The following is a 16,468-nucleotide window of genomic DNA, read 5'->3' as shown; positions in this document are numbered from 1 at the left end:
TTTAGTTAGGCATAGCCAATGATCACTCATACTGACCTAAGTATAGTCAGGGGTCTGTATTTGAAAATGTGAATTATAACACTATTCCTAAATCCAAAGTTCGTAGACTCTTGTTTGCATCAGCAGCAGTTAAGGATCGTGAAGTCCGTATAACTTACTAATAATGATCATGCTTAGCAATTTTAAGAAACAACGTTTAGGTAATAAAAGTTGTGATTATTGTGTGATAATGATTGCCACGCTAGTTTGAAATTGAAGTTATAGAATTATTATTTTTTGTTGTCTAAAATAAAAATATTTTCTATTTTAAAGCATAGAGGCTTTTATCTCTTAATTTTGTTTTTCTAGCACTTGGCTATCATAAGTGTTATTTAATAGTAGTTTCAAGGAATATGTGCTAAGTGAATGCATTACTGATGGTCATCTACCCTGTTAACTAATTTTTTACATGCCTTTGCCTTATTCTCTTTTAGCCTTGGCTTATGCATGTATGTCTGCTTTTATTCCCAAATACCTGTATAACTTCTTCTTAAAAGACAACTCACATGTAATACAAGGTAAGCAAATGTCTTTCCATGTCTTTCTACAGGGAAACTACTGATGTACTGGTGTGCTGATGTAATATTTGATTAAATTTAAGATTTTGACCCCAAAAATACGATGATGGTCCATCCAATAAAATCCATAAAGAGAAATTAGAAAGTTCAGTCTTTCCTCCAAATCCACAAAGAATTATGGTATTTTTCTAATGGATATTTGATATCTGATCTCATTTCAGTTCAATTGCAGGCATGCGAGTTTGAGAAAATAAGAGACTGCCGTTTGTGTTTTTCACAATCAAAATTGCTCACAAAAAGCTTCACCATGGGCAAGTCCATTGTAAATTAGTAAAAAGTTTAAATGTTTAATTGTGTAAGCAGAGTATTAAAAATACTTTTCATTTATCTCATTTCCCATGCATGCATACCCAAAATATACTCCCTCTTTCTTCAACTTCCCTAAAATATACCTCCTCCTTAAGAGTTCATGTCATAGCGTGACCTGTTTGTGAATTCATTCAGGACAACTTTAGCCACATTCAAACTTGTACTATAATTTCCTGAACTCTTTTTTGGAAGTAATAGAAGTTAAAAATACGCAGATTTAGATAGAAAAAAAAAATCCTAAAATTTATGTGGACCCACAAAAGACCCAGAATAGCCAAAGCTGTCCTGAGCAAAAAGAACAAAACTGGAGGAATCACATTATCTGACTTCAAATTATACTACAGAGCTATAGTAACTGAAACAAAATGGTACTGGCATAAAAACAGACACATAGACCAATAGAACAGAATAGAGAACCCAGAAGCAAATCTATACACTTACAATGAACACATTTTCAACAAAGGTGTCAAGAACATTCACTGTTCTTAAAGTCTCTTCAACAAATAGTTCTGAGGAAATTAGATCTTCATATGCAGAAGAATGAAACTAGACCTCTATCTGTCAACATACATAAAAATCAAATCAAAATGGTTTAAAGTCTTAAATCTAAGACCTCAAATTATGAAACTACTGTAAGAAAACACTGGGGAAACTCTCCAGGACGTTGGTCCAGGCAAAGATGTCGAGTAATACCCCATAAGCAGAGGCAAACAAAGCAAAAATGGACAAATGAGATCACATCAAGTTAAAAACCTTCTGAACAGCAAAGGAGACAATCAACAAAGTTAGGAGACAACTCACAGAATGGGAGAAAATGTTTGAAAACTACCCACCTGATAAGAGATTAACAGCCAGAATATATAGGAAGCTCAGATAACTCTATAGAAAAAAAATCTAATAATCTGATTTTAAAAAGGGCAAAAGATTTGATTACACATTTCTCAAAAGAAGACATGCACATGGCAAACAGGCTTCTGAAAAGGTGCTCAACATCATTGATGATCAGAGAAATTCAAGTCAAAACTACAATGAGATATCGTGTCACTCTACTTAAAATGGCTTTTACCCAAAAGATAGGCAATAACAAATGCTGGTGAGGATGTAGAGAAAAAGGAACCCTCATGCACTGTTGGTGGTAATGTAAGTTAGTATAACCACTATGGAGAACAGTTTAGAGGTTCTTCAATTAACTAAAAGTAAACCTACCATATGATCCAGCAATCCTACTGCTAGGTATATACCCAAAAGAAAGGAAATGAGTATCAGAGAGATATCTGCACTCCCATGTTTATTGCAGCACCATTCATGATAGCCAAGATTTGGAAGCAACCTAAGTGTCCATCAACAGACAAGTGGGTAAAGAAAATGTGGCACTTAATACACAATGGAGTACTATTCAGCCATAAGAAAAAATGAGATCCTGTCATTTTCAACAACATGGTTGGAACTGGAGGTTATTATGTTAAATGAAATAAGCCAGGCACAAAAAGACAGGCTTCACATGTTCTCACTTATTGGTGGGATCTGAAAATCAAAACATTTGAACTCATGGAGATAGAGAGTAGAATGATGGTTACCACAGGCTGGGAAGGGTAGTGGAGGGTAGGAGTTGGAGGATACACATTGTGAATGAGTAAAAACAAAAAAATAACCGAAAGAATAAATAAGACCTTGTATTTGCTAGCACAACAGGGTGACTATAGTTAATAATAATTTAATTTTACATTTTAAAATAAGTAAGTATATAATTGGATTGTTTTTAACACAAAAGAAAAATACTTGAGGTGATGGATACCTCATTTTCCCTGAATGAGTTTATTATGCATTGCATGTCTATATCAATGTATCTCATTTACCCCATAAATATATGCATGTTCTATGTACCCACAAAAATTGAAAACAAAACAAGAAAACCCACACTTTTAAAACAGAAAAGTGTTTAAAATTTAAGTTTCACTACTTATTATATAATCTTGACAAATAATTTAAGTTGTGTAGGTAACATTTTCCTCATATCTACAATAAAAATATTGTAGAGGTTAAACATAATATGTAAATTTCTGGTACATAGAAATATTCAATAAGTGCTATTATTTATTTCTTAACGTTACTGTTACTGTAAGTACTAGTTTTTGCTAGTGTTATTATTGTGACATTTTATACTGTTTTATATCCTTTCAACAAGATTCTGTGTATTTTAAGGCCAGGGAATTTTCTTATAGTTTTTCTGTTCTTTTAGAGCAGACTACAAAGCTGCTCACTCTCCCATTTACTGTTTTTGTGATGCTTATCAGATATCCTTTTGATCTTGTTTTTAACTATATATAATTCTTCCTACGTTATTTTAAACAACTTGAACCTGATTCTGTATTATATATATCATTATGGTTTTATGTAATTCTCCAGTTTTCATAAGTGAAGTAGGAATACTAGATGTTGTATCTGATTTATCAAAAATTCTGAGTAAGTGGGATCTCAATTAGTAATAATTTTACTTGGTTAGAAATGAATATAAAATTAGAGTATCAGAGGTTGATATAATGGGAAAATAATTAGAAAGGAAGCAGAAAGGAAAATGTAAACTCAAAAAAGTAAAGCTAAAAGTAGGAGGAACAGAATATGGATAAATAGCTTAGCACATAAAAACATTTGTTTTTTCAGCATCATGTACCTTGAGGTATAGAGAAAAATAATTAAAACTTTTAAAAAATTTTGTGTTTACAAGCAAATTGAATCATGTGTTCATTCCTATATGTCTGTGTCTACAGTGTAGATAGGAGTTAGAAATGGAAATAATGATGCATTATCTCTATGTTAATTTTGAAACGCAAAATCCATTGGCTTTTGTATTTTGAAATGGTTTGGTTTGACATAGATGTGTCCAATTCTTTGCACATTTTCTACAGTGTGGACTTGTATAAAGTTGAGATTAATTCAAGAAAGATTTTTAGAAGGTACAGCTTTTTGCTTTGACTTTTTCTAATTAAGGAGGAGTGCATTTTGTAGTGGAAGTTGTTTTTTGCTTATAGATTACCTTAATAAGGTCATTGACTTCAAGGACCATGTTATACCTTCTTCAAAATTTATGAAGTAATGTTCCATAAGGTTGTGTCCTGTACCTTATTAAGAGGGATGTGCCCCATTCTTACTAATAGCTTCCTTCTTACCCTTATCAGTGATGTTTATTATAGAATTGATAATGTACTCTTTCAGATTTCAGTTAATAGAAAAATGAGTGGATTTAATAAAACCTTGGGTAATATCACAAGATTTCAGAAACTATGCAATTTAAATAATCTGTCAAATGGTGACCAAAGACACTGAGAAGATTAAAAGTAAAAAATAAGCAGGTTAGTATTTGTGCTGTATAAAAAGAAATTTAATAATCATCAGCTAAATATGTCAGCAATATAATGCTGTTAGTTTCAAAGCTAACATGAAATTGTAGTGTTTACTGAACTTTCCAAATATAAAAGCCCAATTAATATACAGTGTTGGGCTAAATTTCTATACTTTAGAAAGATGAAAATATTGGGGAATCCTCAAATAAGCAATAAAAACAGGACTTATAACATGAGCTGATTAGACTGTTTCTTAGATGGCTGGATGATACCTGGCTAGATGGCCAGCTCTTAAAAGACCATATGAGACATCTTCTGTTACATTGATTTCTATTTCTATTTCTAGATGCCTGTTACAAAACATAGAAATTATCTTCCTCCCAAAATTTTATTTTTCTACTGTTTCATATCTCAGATACATACATTGTATATTAATAATGAATTTCCAATATGAAAAAGACAAATTTCCACACTTTCTAATTGCAGGCTTTTTTAGCACACTTTTTTGATACAAGGTCTGGCTCTTTCACCCAGGTTAGAGTGCCATGGCACAATCTCAGCTCACTGCAACCTCCACCTCCTGTGCTCAAGCCACCCTTCCACCTCAGCCTCCTGAGTAGCTGAGACTACAGGCATGCATCACCACATCTGGCTAATTTTTGTATTTTTTTGTAGAGACAAGAGTTTGGCCATGTTCCCCAGGCTGATCTCAAACTCAGGAGCCCAAGCCATTCGCTCACCTCTCCCTCCCAAAGTGCTGGAATTACAGGCTTGAGCCACTGCGGCCAGCCTTAACACACTTTTAAAAGGCATACTATACAGATATGCAAGACAATGTCTTGTTTAATTTATTAAATTAGAGACTGTAGTGTACACAACATGAATTTGGAGAGACTTGTCAGAAAGGCCAAAAAAGCTGGGCGCAGTGGCTCACGCCTGTAATCCCAGCACTTTGGGAGGCTGAGGAGGGCAGATCACGATGTCAGGAGTTCGAGACCAGCCTGGCCAACACGGTGAAACCCTGTCTCTACTAAAAATACAAAAATAGCTGGGCATGGTGGCAGGCGCCTGTAATCCCAGCTACTTGGGAGGCTGAGGCAGGAGAATCACTTGAACCTGGGAGGTAGAGCTTGCAGTGAACCGAGATTGCGCCACTGCACTCCAGCCTGGGTGACAGAGCGAGACTCCGTCTCAAAAACAAAAAAAAAGACCAAAAAGACTGTTCTTTAGTTTGATCAATTTCATCAGTAATACATTTTAACATCCAATATTATAATTAAAAGACCTCTCAACAATTATTGATTGCTTGTTTCTCTAAGTATTAATAATTTCCTCAGTTATGATTTCTATAAAATTGCATTTGAAATCTTGAATTGGTATTTAATTTTGAACTTCTTTAAAGCCACCATAAATGTTCTTTAATATTATGCTAAAAAAAATCAATAGACAAGGTGTTTTAAATCATTTGTCCAAATTTTATATTGACCATATATGTTACATAAGAAAAAAAACAGTTTCAATTAATTTAGTCTTTCGGTATATAACTGTGCTGACACTGTGCCATGCCAAGTGCTGCTTTTACAGAATTGAGATTCTTTCAATAAATAACATTTATTCCTTTCCCAAAGGACTTCATAGTATGATACGGTAAATAAATGTGAAAATGACTACTTATAAGTCTAGGAGACAAGTATACATACTATTATGTTAGCACAGAGCAAGAAGTTTAGGGGGTTTCAATTTTCTTGTGTGTGGTAGCAAAAAGAAGAGATAGCATTCTGGAAAGGTTTCATAAAAGGAAGATACTTGATGAATTTGAAGTTTGAGTAGGAATTTCATTGGTGAGAATAGGTAAAGACATTCTTAGGACAGGGAACAAAGAAGAGGACTGAAGTAAAAGAGTGCAAAATGGGATGATAAAATATCCACTAATCAAATCTGATCTGTTGGGTAGGAAACAGAGATGGAAAGCTAAAGAAGGAGCTGAAACAGTACACTGTATATTGGTTACTAAAGTTTGATAGAACAGTGGTTTATTTTTCTTCAAAGTGTTTATTTTAGGCTTAGAATTAGAAATAACTCTTATTTTATTAGTTTACTTCTTTGTTACTGTGTTTCTCTTTATTTTGTAGAGTTTTAAGCTTTACACTTCAAAGTAGTAATTGATTTTTGGTTGGCATAAATATCACATGTACACTTTCTTCTCCACAAATTTTGGGAAAAATCCTAAGTCGTAAGAAACTAATCCATTTAAAAGCCAATTGTAGAAATGCATATTTACTGAATCTTTGAATTGCCTTTCCAGAAGTTAAAAGTTTCTATGTTCAATAGCAACTTGAATTGTTCTTTGAAAAAAAAAAAGTTATTATTACTATACGCTAATAGACCTTAAAATATTTTCTATTTTAAAGTTTTTTCTAAAATATATATACACTCATGAGACTCTAAAATGCTCTACCTCTTATAGATCAGTAAAAGAATGCTCAATTTAATCAAGATACCCTGTTTTTTTAAACTTAGTTCTATTGACTTGTTACCTGCAGATATATTTAAGATATAATAAATTTAATTACTTTCTGACTTAAATGAATATTTCTTATTATCGTTTGTACTATCAAATTATCACCAGAAACATTGTTATTGAGTTGACAAACTATCAATACATGGGAACATTTAAAAATAACATACTGATTATGCAACTCAGGATTGGCTGTTGAGATTATCTAAGATTATTAAAATTATTCTAAGGTTCAGAATCTTAGAGTATTAATTGTATGGAAAAAGATGGAGGAATTAGAAAGAAATCTATTGATTAGCATTTCAGCCATATTGGAAAACAAGTTTATAACTTGCAGGACAGGTATATCTTAGGCTATTGAGGAGAAAGGCAGCTTCAGGCCAGTGAGGAACCAGGTAGACTATATTTGGCCAATGGAAACTTTGGCACATTAAACATACTCTTGTAGTGTTTTGGAAGATGTGGTTGCTACAAGTCGGAAAGGTAAAGATAAGAGGAGATATCATATAAATCTGGGAAATTAGGAGAAAGTTTCCCCAATTTTCTGTTTACCTGTATGTCTTTCTAAATCTTTTGAGGGAAAGAATCGTATCTTCTTCACTGTGATGTCCCCAACATTTAATATAGTACCACATATAGCTAGATTGACTGTACAACTAAATTGGGATGTTTCTGAGAGTTTAAAGGGGCACTGTACCAGATGCTGGGTCTACAGATGCCAACTGGGACTCTCTCAGGCAAACTAGGAGATAAGTTCATACTACACATATATATTCAGTAACTCTTGGAAGGAGAAAGAGGAAGACAGACATACAAAGTCTAAAGTCCAGTTGTCAAAGGTGGGGTATAAAACTCTTCTTTCCCACCAAACTGTAACAATAAGAGCGAGAGAATATGCAATTTCACTCCAAAAGTTATGTATTTAGAAAGGTAGTGCATTGTATTAGGTTGGTGCAAAAGCAGTTGTGTTTTTTTCCATTACTTTTAATATATGTGCAGCTTAGTGCACATCTTTGCATAATGACTTTAATGATATTTGGAGATTGTAGTATATACAGTCTTGGGATTTTTAAGAATATCTTGTATCATGTGACTGAGGAGATTTTTCCTGAAACAGTAAATGTCCTACCTACCTTTACTAGAAATATTATTATGATAACTATTAAGTGGGCTCATTTGTAGATTCTTTTTTTAACTAGAGCAAGATATGTGAGAAGGAAAGAAAGTGGTTCACAAATGTAGCTCTAAAGATTACTTTTGTCTTTCCTTTCTCTTCTTTTGAACCCCTTCTTTCCACTTAGTTATAAAAGTTGGTGCTTGTTTTTTGTGCCTTTACTAGATAGGCCAAATTTTACAGCAGAAAACTTTGTAATGGGAAGTAATTCAGGTTCATTTGCATTAAAATAACCCTGCTTTTGAGTGCAGTGAGTCAACATTATCACCAAATGGTTTGGTTTGGGCACATTCTTAGTTGACAACAGATACATAACTCCCAACCTATCTATATTTATCATCTTCATGATAGACTAGTAGTCTGATGGAAAACAACAAATAGTTGCGGAATTGAGAATACCATTTCTGATGTGTGAGCTGAGGAAAACATTTGTTTTAAATCCCACCCATCATCTTTCATCTTCTTATCCTAGCTAAAAGAGTCAAAGCTGAAAAACTTTTCGGAAGGGAAAAATAAGGATACCTATATGTAGGGCTTTCTGAAATTTTGTCTCTGCATATATTTTTTGGAAAACAGATGGCTTATTTATAAACAGTTGCACAAAAATATGATAGTGTCATATAAAATTCTTACAATAAATTTATTGGGGATTGTCATGTTAATATATATAACAAATAAGCCATTTTAAAGGAGAGAAACAAAAATTTTTAATACAGCAATTAGAAGGGAAGATGACAATTTATTTTCATTTTATATTTCATTGCAAAAATTAAAAGTTATAAGGTTTTACAAATATAAAATGAAGAAAATTTATATTAGATAGATTTTATACTGTAATATAATAAACTTCACTTGAAGCTTAAATGGGAAATTTAATAAGAACCTTAATTTATTTGTTTAAATAATACCATTTACCTCTATATAGGTCATGTGTAGGTTAGAAAACACTATTTTTGAAGTTAAGACTCTAGATTCATATCCTTATTATATAGTATAAATCACAATTACAGATTTTCTTTAACTTTTAGATTCAGGGTACATGTACAGATTTGTTATATATGTAAATTGCATGTCATGGGGGTTTGGTGTACAGATTATTTCATCACCCAGGTAATAAGCATAGTACCAGACAGGTAGGTTTTCAATCATCTCTCTCCTCTCACCTTCCTCCCTCAAGCGGTCCTGGAGTCTGTTATTCCCTTCTTTGTGTCCATGTCAATTACAGAGCTTTAACAATATTTTAATGTCTCCTTAAAAAGAGTCAAGATTCTATGATTCCATTGAATCCTTTGTTTTATTCTGTTTTTCTTTTTTTTTTTTTGTAACTACTCTTGAATTCTTTGATTTGCAAATCAAAAGGCATGTATTTATTTTGATATTTTAAAAATTTACACCAAGGGGCTTTTAAAAGCTTTTTTGAAATAACTGAGAATATTACATAGTGCAGATTTCATCAGCTGTCACATGTACTCCCTTTAGAGACAGAACTTTGTAAATATAACAGGCCATATTGTTATCTCATTTGAAAGCCTGTCCTGAGCAACCAAAACTTATGCTAGTTTTACAAATTATATTTGCATATATGAAGTGATATATAACATATAACTTTTAATAATACATAAAATTTATATATTTTATGTCTGTGTGTGTGTGTATATATATGTATATGCAGTTATAACATATAAATCCAATCATCAGTGTTGGCCAGGGACAGTGGCTCATGCCTGCAATCCCAGCACTTTGGGAGGCCAAGCCGGGCAGATCACCTGAGGTCAAGAGTTCGAGACCAGCCTGGCAAACAGGGTGAAACCCCGTCTCTACTAAAAATACAAAAATTAGCCGGGTGTGGTGGCAGGACAGTGTTTTCATGATGGATTAGATTTCTTCAGCAGATCTTTAATTAGCCATGTAATTTTACATAGTAATTATTTTTATCAGACTCAAGAATGATATTTAATAAACTGGAGCATAGCTATGGAAAATTGCCTGAGGTGTGAATTTCTGTTTTAAAATGAAGCATGCTTTTTAGAAGTTAATAACTGTATGCTTTCATTGATATATAGTTGAATGCTTGTAATTGTTGATGTCACATATCTCTGGCTTCTGAGTAAATTGGAATTACAAACACAGCACCACTAATTGGAAGGAGAAATTAAAAAGTTAAAGAAAAGTTAAACCCAGAAGTTCCCTGGGCCCTTCAGATATATTTTGGGTCTTCACTTTGATCTATAACTCTTGAAACTGATGTAAATTGTACCTTTTTTGTGCAGAGAGGAAAAGGTGAGACAATGGATGTATAGAATGCATTTTGTTGCAGTAGAATTAACATCAAGTCAAGAAAAAGTATTACTTGAGTATCTTTTTTTTTTAAATCCAGCATGGGTAAAAGTTCACATTAAATGAGGAATTCAGCTTTGTCATGGAATACAGCACCTCATCTTTTTTTCTTTTTGCCCTGAAGCTCTTCTGTGTAGGATATGTGACATGTAAGATGTTTGCTTATAGGGAAATATCTATTGTATTTATCCATTTTCATACTGCTGATAAAGACATACCCGATACTGGAAAAAAAAAGAGAGGTTTAATTGGACTTACATTTCCACATGGCTGGGGAAGCCCCAGAATGATGGCAGGAGGCAAAAGGCACTTCTTACATGGCAGCGGCAGGAGAAAATGAGGAAGAAGCAAAAGCAGAAACCCCTGAAGAACCCATCAGATCTCGTGAGACTTATTTACTATTATGAGAATAGCACGGACAAGAGCAGCTCCCATGATTCAATTACCACACCCCGGTCCCTCCCACAACATGTGGGAATTCTGGGAGATACAATTCAAGTTGAGATTTGGGTGGGGACACAGCCAAACCATGTTATCTATAAAATTCATGTGATCATTGGAAGCAAAGGATTATTTGAGAAAAGTAAGGGAAGACTACCTGTACTGATGGACTGTTAATATTTGTTCAAATATTAAAAGCTAAAACTTTAAAAATTTAAAAAATAACAAGGCAGACATTTTTTGAAGATTATTTTCACCAAATAATTTGTTTTAAAAATAGATGTTACTTTACTGTAGGAGAAAGTTGTGATTATAAAGGGAAAAGTTTTATGATGTTATTGTCATTTCAATTTCAAAAAAATGAGGTTGTCACCTGTAATCTCAGCACTTTGGGTGGCCAATACAGGAGGATTGCTTGAGCCCAAGAGTTTGAGACCAGCCTAGACAACGTAGCAAAACCCAGTCTATATTTTTTAAAAAAAAAAGTTGAGCTCATTGAAATATGTATTAATCTTGGTTTTTTAATTAGTAAAAATAGAATAGTTACTTGCCCTTGAGTAGATTGTTAGCACTATCTTGTTTAGATTAGTGCATAGTGAGTAAACTAGCAAGAATAGTAACTTTGGAAGAATGAAAAAAAATGAACATATTCCTCATATTTCAACTGAACTCTATGAATTCTAATAGAATTAGAATCAATAAAATATATTTTTAATTGCCTACCGTATCTCTACTTTCTGATTAAACATGGTATTCTTATTGCTTTTTTTTATACTTTTAATTTTTATTTTTATTTATTTTTTATTTTTTTTATTTTTTTATTATTATACTTTAAGTTTTAGGGTACATGTGCACATTGTGCAGGTTAGTTACATATGTATACATGTGCCATGCTGGTGTGCTGCACCCACTAACTCGTCATCTAGCATTAGGTATATCTCCCAGTGCTATCCCTCCCCCCTCCCCCCACCCCACAACAGTCCCCAGAGTGTGATGTTCCCCTTCCTGTGTCCATGTGATCTCATTGTTCAATTCCCACCTATGAGTGAGAATATGCGGTGTTTGGTTTTTTGTTCTTGTGATAGTTTACTGAGAATGATGATTTCCAATTTCATCCATGTCCCTACAAAGGACATGAACTCATCATTTTTTATGGCTGCCTAGTATTCCATGGTGTATACGTGCCACATTTTCTTAATCCAGTCTATCATTGTTGGACATTTGGGTTGGTTCCAAGTCTTTGCTATCGTGAATAATGCCACAATAAACATACGTGTGCATGTGCCATTATAGCAGCATGATTTATAGTCCTTTGGGTATATACCCAGTAATGGGATGGCTGGGTCAAATGGTATTTCTAGTTCTAGATCCCTGAGGAATCGCCACACTGGCTTCCACAATGGTTGAACTAGTTTAGAGTCCCACCAACAGTGTAAAAGTGTTCCTATTTCTCCACATCCTCTCCAGCACCTGTTGTTTCCTGACTTTTTAATGATCGCCATTCTAACTGGTGTGAGATGGTATCTCATTGTGGTTTTGATTTGCATTTCTCTGATGGCCAGTGATGGTGAGCATTTTTTCATGTGTTTTTTGGCTGCATAAATGTCTTCTTTTGAGAAGTGTCTGTTCATGTCCTTTGCCCACTTTTTGATGGGGTTGTTTGTTTTTTTCTTGTAAATTTGTTTGAGTTCATTGTAGATTCTGGATATTAGCCCTTTGTCAGATGAGTAGTTTGCGAAAATTTTCTCCCATTTTGTAGGTTGCCTGTTCACTCTGATGGTAGTTTCTTTTGCTGTACAGAAGCTCTTTAGTTTAATTAGATCCCATTTGTCAATTTTGACTTTTGTTGCCATTGCTTTTGGTGTTTTAGACATGAAGTCCTTGCCCATGCCTATGTCCTGAATGGTAATGCCTAGGTTTTCTTCTAGGGTTTTTATGGTTTTAGGTCTAACATTTAAGTCTTTAATCCATCTTGAATTGATTTTTGTATAAGGGGTAAGGAAGGGATCCAGTTTCAGCTTTCTCCATATGGCTAGCCAGTTTTCCCAGCACCATTGATTAAATAGGGAATCCTTTCCCCATTGCTTGTTTTTCTCAGGTTTGTCAAAGATCAGATAGTTGTAGATATGCGGCATTATTTCTGAGGGCTCTGTTCTGTTCCATTGATCTATATCTCTGTTTTGGTACCAGTACCATGCTGTTTTGGTTACTGTAGCCTTGTAGTATAGTTTGAAGTCAGGTAGTGTGATGTCTCTAGCTTTGTTCTTTTGGCTTAAGATTGACTTGGCGATGCAGGCTCTTTTTTGGTTCCATATGAACTTTAAAGTAGTTTTTTCCAATTCTGTGAAGAAAGTCATTGGTAGCTTTATGGGGATGGCATTGAATCTGTAAATTACCTTGGGCAGTATGGCCATTTTCACGATATTGATTCTTCCTACCCATGAGCATGGAATGCTCTTCCATTTGTTTGTATCCTCTTTTATTTCCTTGAGCAGTGGTTTGTAGTTCTCCTTGAAGAGGTCCTTCACATCCCTTGTAAGTTGGATTCCTAGCTATTTTATTCTCTTTGAAGCAATTGTGAATGGGAGTTCACTCATGATTTGGCTCTCTGTTTGTCTGTTGTTGGTGTATAGGAATGCTTGTGATTTTTGCACATTGATTTTGTATCCTGAGACTTTGCTGAAGTTGCTTATCAGCTTAAGGATATTTTGGGCTGAGACAATGGGGTTTTCTTGATATACAATCATGTCATCTGCAAACAGGGACAATTTGACTTCCTCTTTTCCTAACTGAATGCCCTTTATTTCCTTCTCCTGCCTAATTGCCCTAGCCAGAACTTCCAACACTATGTTGAATAGGAGTGGTGAGAGAGGGCATCCCTGTCTTGTGCCAGTTTTCAAAGGGAATGCTTCCAGTTTTTGCCCATTCAGTATGATATTGGCTGTGGGTTTGTCATAGATAGCTCTTATTATTTTGAAATATGTCCCATCAATACCTAATTTATTGAGAGTTTTTAGCATGAAGGGTTGTTGAATTTTGTCAAAGGCCTTTTCTGCATCTATTGAGATAATCATGTGGTTTTTGTCTTTGGCTCTGTTTATATGCTGGATTACATTTATTGATTTGCGTATATTGAACCAGCCTTGCATCCCAGGGATGAAGCCCACTTGATCATGGTGGATAAGCGTTTTGATGTGCTGCTGGATTTGGTTTGGCAGTATTTTATTGAGGATTTTTGCATCAGTGTTCATCAAGGATATTGGTCTAAAATTCTCTTTTTTGGTTGTGTCTCTGCCTGGCTTTGGTATCAGAATGATGCTGGCCTCATAAAATGAGTTAGGGAGGATTCCCTCTTTTTCTATTGATTGAAATAGTTTCAGAAGGAATGGTACCAGTTCCTCCTTGTACCTCTGGTAGAATTCAGCTGTGAATCCATCTGGTCCTGGACTCTTTTTGGTTGGTAAGCTATTGATTATTGCCACAATCTCAGATCCTGTTATTGGTCTATTCAGAGATTCAACTTCTTCCTGGTTTAGTCTTGGGAGAGTGTATGTGTCAAGGAATTTATCCATTTCTTCTAGATTTTCTAGTTTATTTGCATAGAGGTGTTTGTAGTATTCTCTGATGGTAGTTTGTATTTCTGTGGGATTGGTGGTGATATCCCCTTTATCATTTTTTATTGCATCTATTTGATTCTTCTCTCTTTTTTTCTTTGTTATTCTTGCTAGCGGTCTATCAATTTTGTTGATCCTTTCAGAAAACCAGCTCCTGGATTCATTAATTTTTTGAAGGGTTTTTTGTGTCTCTATTTCCTTCAGTTCTGCTCTGATTTTAGTTATTTCTTGCCTTCGGCTAGCTTTTGAATGTGTTTGCTCTTGCTTTTCTAGTTCTTTTAATTGTGATGTTAGGGTGTCAATTTTGGATCTTTCCTGCTTTCTCTTGTGGGCATTTAGTGGTATAAATTTCCCTCTACACACTACTTTGAGTGTGTCCCAGAGATTCTGGTATGTTGTGTCTTTATTCTCGTTGGTTTCAAAGAACATCTTTATTTCTGCCTTCATTTCGTTATGTACTCAGTAGTCATTCAGGAGCAGGTTGTTCAGTTTCCATGTAGTTGAGTGGTTTTGAGTGAGATTCTTAATCCTGAGTTCTAGTTTGATTGCACTGTGGTCTGAGAGATAGTTTGTTATAATTTCTGTTCTTTTACATTTGCTGAAGAGAGCTTTACTTCCAAGTATGTGGTCAATTTTGGAATAGGTGTGGTGTGGTGCTGAAAAAAATGTATATTCTGTTGATTTGGGGTGGAGAGTTCTGTAGATGTCTATTGGGTCCGCTTGGTGCAGAGCTGAGTTCAATTCCTGGGTATCCTTGTTGACTTTCTGTCTCGTTGATCTGTCTAATGTTGACAGTGGGGTGTTAAAGTCTCCCATTATTAATGTGTGGGAGTCTAAATCTCTTTGTAGGTCACTCAGGACTTGCTTTATGACTCTGGGTGCTCCTGTATTGAGTGCATATATATTTAGGATAGTTAGCTGTTCTTGCTGAATTGATCCCTTTACCATTATGTTATGGCCTTCTTTGTCTCTTTTGATCTTTGTTGGTTTAAAGTCTGTTTTATCAGAGACTAGGATCGCAACCCCTGCCTTTTTTTGTTTTCCATTTGCTTGGTAGATCTTCCTCCATCCTTTTATTTTGAGCCTATGTGTGTCTCTGCACGTGAGATTGGTTTCCTGAATACAGCACGCTGATGGGTCTTGACTCTTTATCCAGTTTGCCAGTCTGTGTCTTTTAATTGGAGCCTTTAGTCCATTTACATTTAAAGTTAATAGTGTTAGGTGTGAATTTCATCCTGTCATTATGATGTTAGCTGGTTATTTTGCTCATTAGTTGATGCAGTTTCTTCCTAGTCTGGATGGTCTTTACATTTTGGCATGATTTTGCAGCGGCTGGTAGCGGTTGTTCCTTTCCATGTTTACCGCTTCCTTGAGGAGCTCTTTTAGGGCAGGCCTGGTGGTGACACAATCTCTCAGCATTTGCTTGTCTGTAAAGTATTTTATTTCTCCTTCACTTATGAAGCTTAGTTTGGCTGGATATGAAATTCTGGGTTGAAAATTCTTTTCTTTAAGAATGTTGAATATTGGCCCCCACTCTCTTCTGGCTTGTAGGGTTTCTGCGGAGAGATCCGCTGTTAGTCTGATGGGCTTCCCTTTGAGGGTAACCCGACCTTTCTCTCTGGCTGCCCTTAACATTTTTTCCTTCATTTCAACTTTGGTGAATCTGACTATTATGTGTCTTGGAGTTGCTCTTCTCAAGGAGTATCCTTGTGGCGTTCTCTGTATTTCCTGAATCTGAACGTTGACCTGCCTTGCTAGATTGGGGAAATTCTCCTGGATAATATCCTGCAGAGTGTTTTCCAACTTGGTTCCATTCTCCCCATCACTTTCAGGTACACCAATCAGACGTAGATTTGGTCTTTTCACATAGTCCCATATTTCTTGGAGGCTTTGCTCGTTTCTTTTTATTCTTTTTTCTCTAAACTTTCTTTCTCACTTCATTTCATTCATTTCATCTTCCATTGCTGATACCCTTTCTTCCAGTTGATCGCATCGGCTCCTGACGCTTCTGCATTCTTCACATAGTTCTCGAGCCTTGGTTTTCAGCTCCATCAGCTCCTTTAAGCACTTCTCTGTATTGGTTATTCTAGTTATACATTCTTCTAAATTTTTTTCAA

General features: G+C 34.8%; 1 protein-coding gene across 9 annotated transcripts in view; it reads left to right on the top strand.

Moving 5' to 3' along the window:
- Positions 1-16,468, top strand: part of TBCK (TBC1 domain containing kinase) — a 277,680-nt gene that overhangs the window by 86,112 nt on the left and 175,100 nt on the right. For all 9 annotated transcript variants that reach the window (XR_010156332.1, XM_016951969.4, XM_001170662.7 and 6 more), the window contains one exon: positions 474-557. Coding sequence is in view for 8 of the 9 variants with exons in the window: in XM_016951969.4 (XP_016807458.1) it covers positions 474-557 (84 nt within the window). In the remaining variant the exon portion in view is untranslated. The remainder of the gene's footprint in view (positions 1-473; positions 558-16,468) is intronic.

The sequence above is a fragment of the Pan troglodytes genome, chromosome 3 (assembly GCF_028858775.2).
Source record: "Pan troglodytes isolate AG18354 chromosome 3, NHGRI_mPanTro3-v2.0_pri, whole genome shotgun sequence".
Lineage (NCBI taxonomy): Eukaryota > Metazoa > Chordata > Mammalia > Primates > Hominidae > Pan > Pan troglodytes.
Note: the sequence above shows the minus strand (reverse complement) of the source record. Positions and strands in the feature narration are given on the sequence as shown.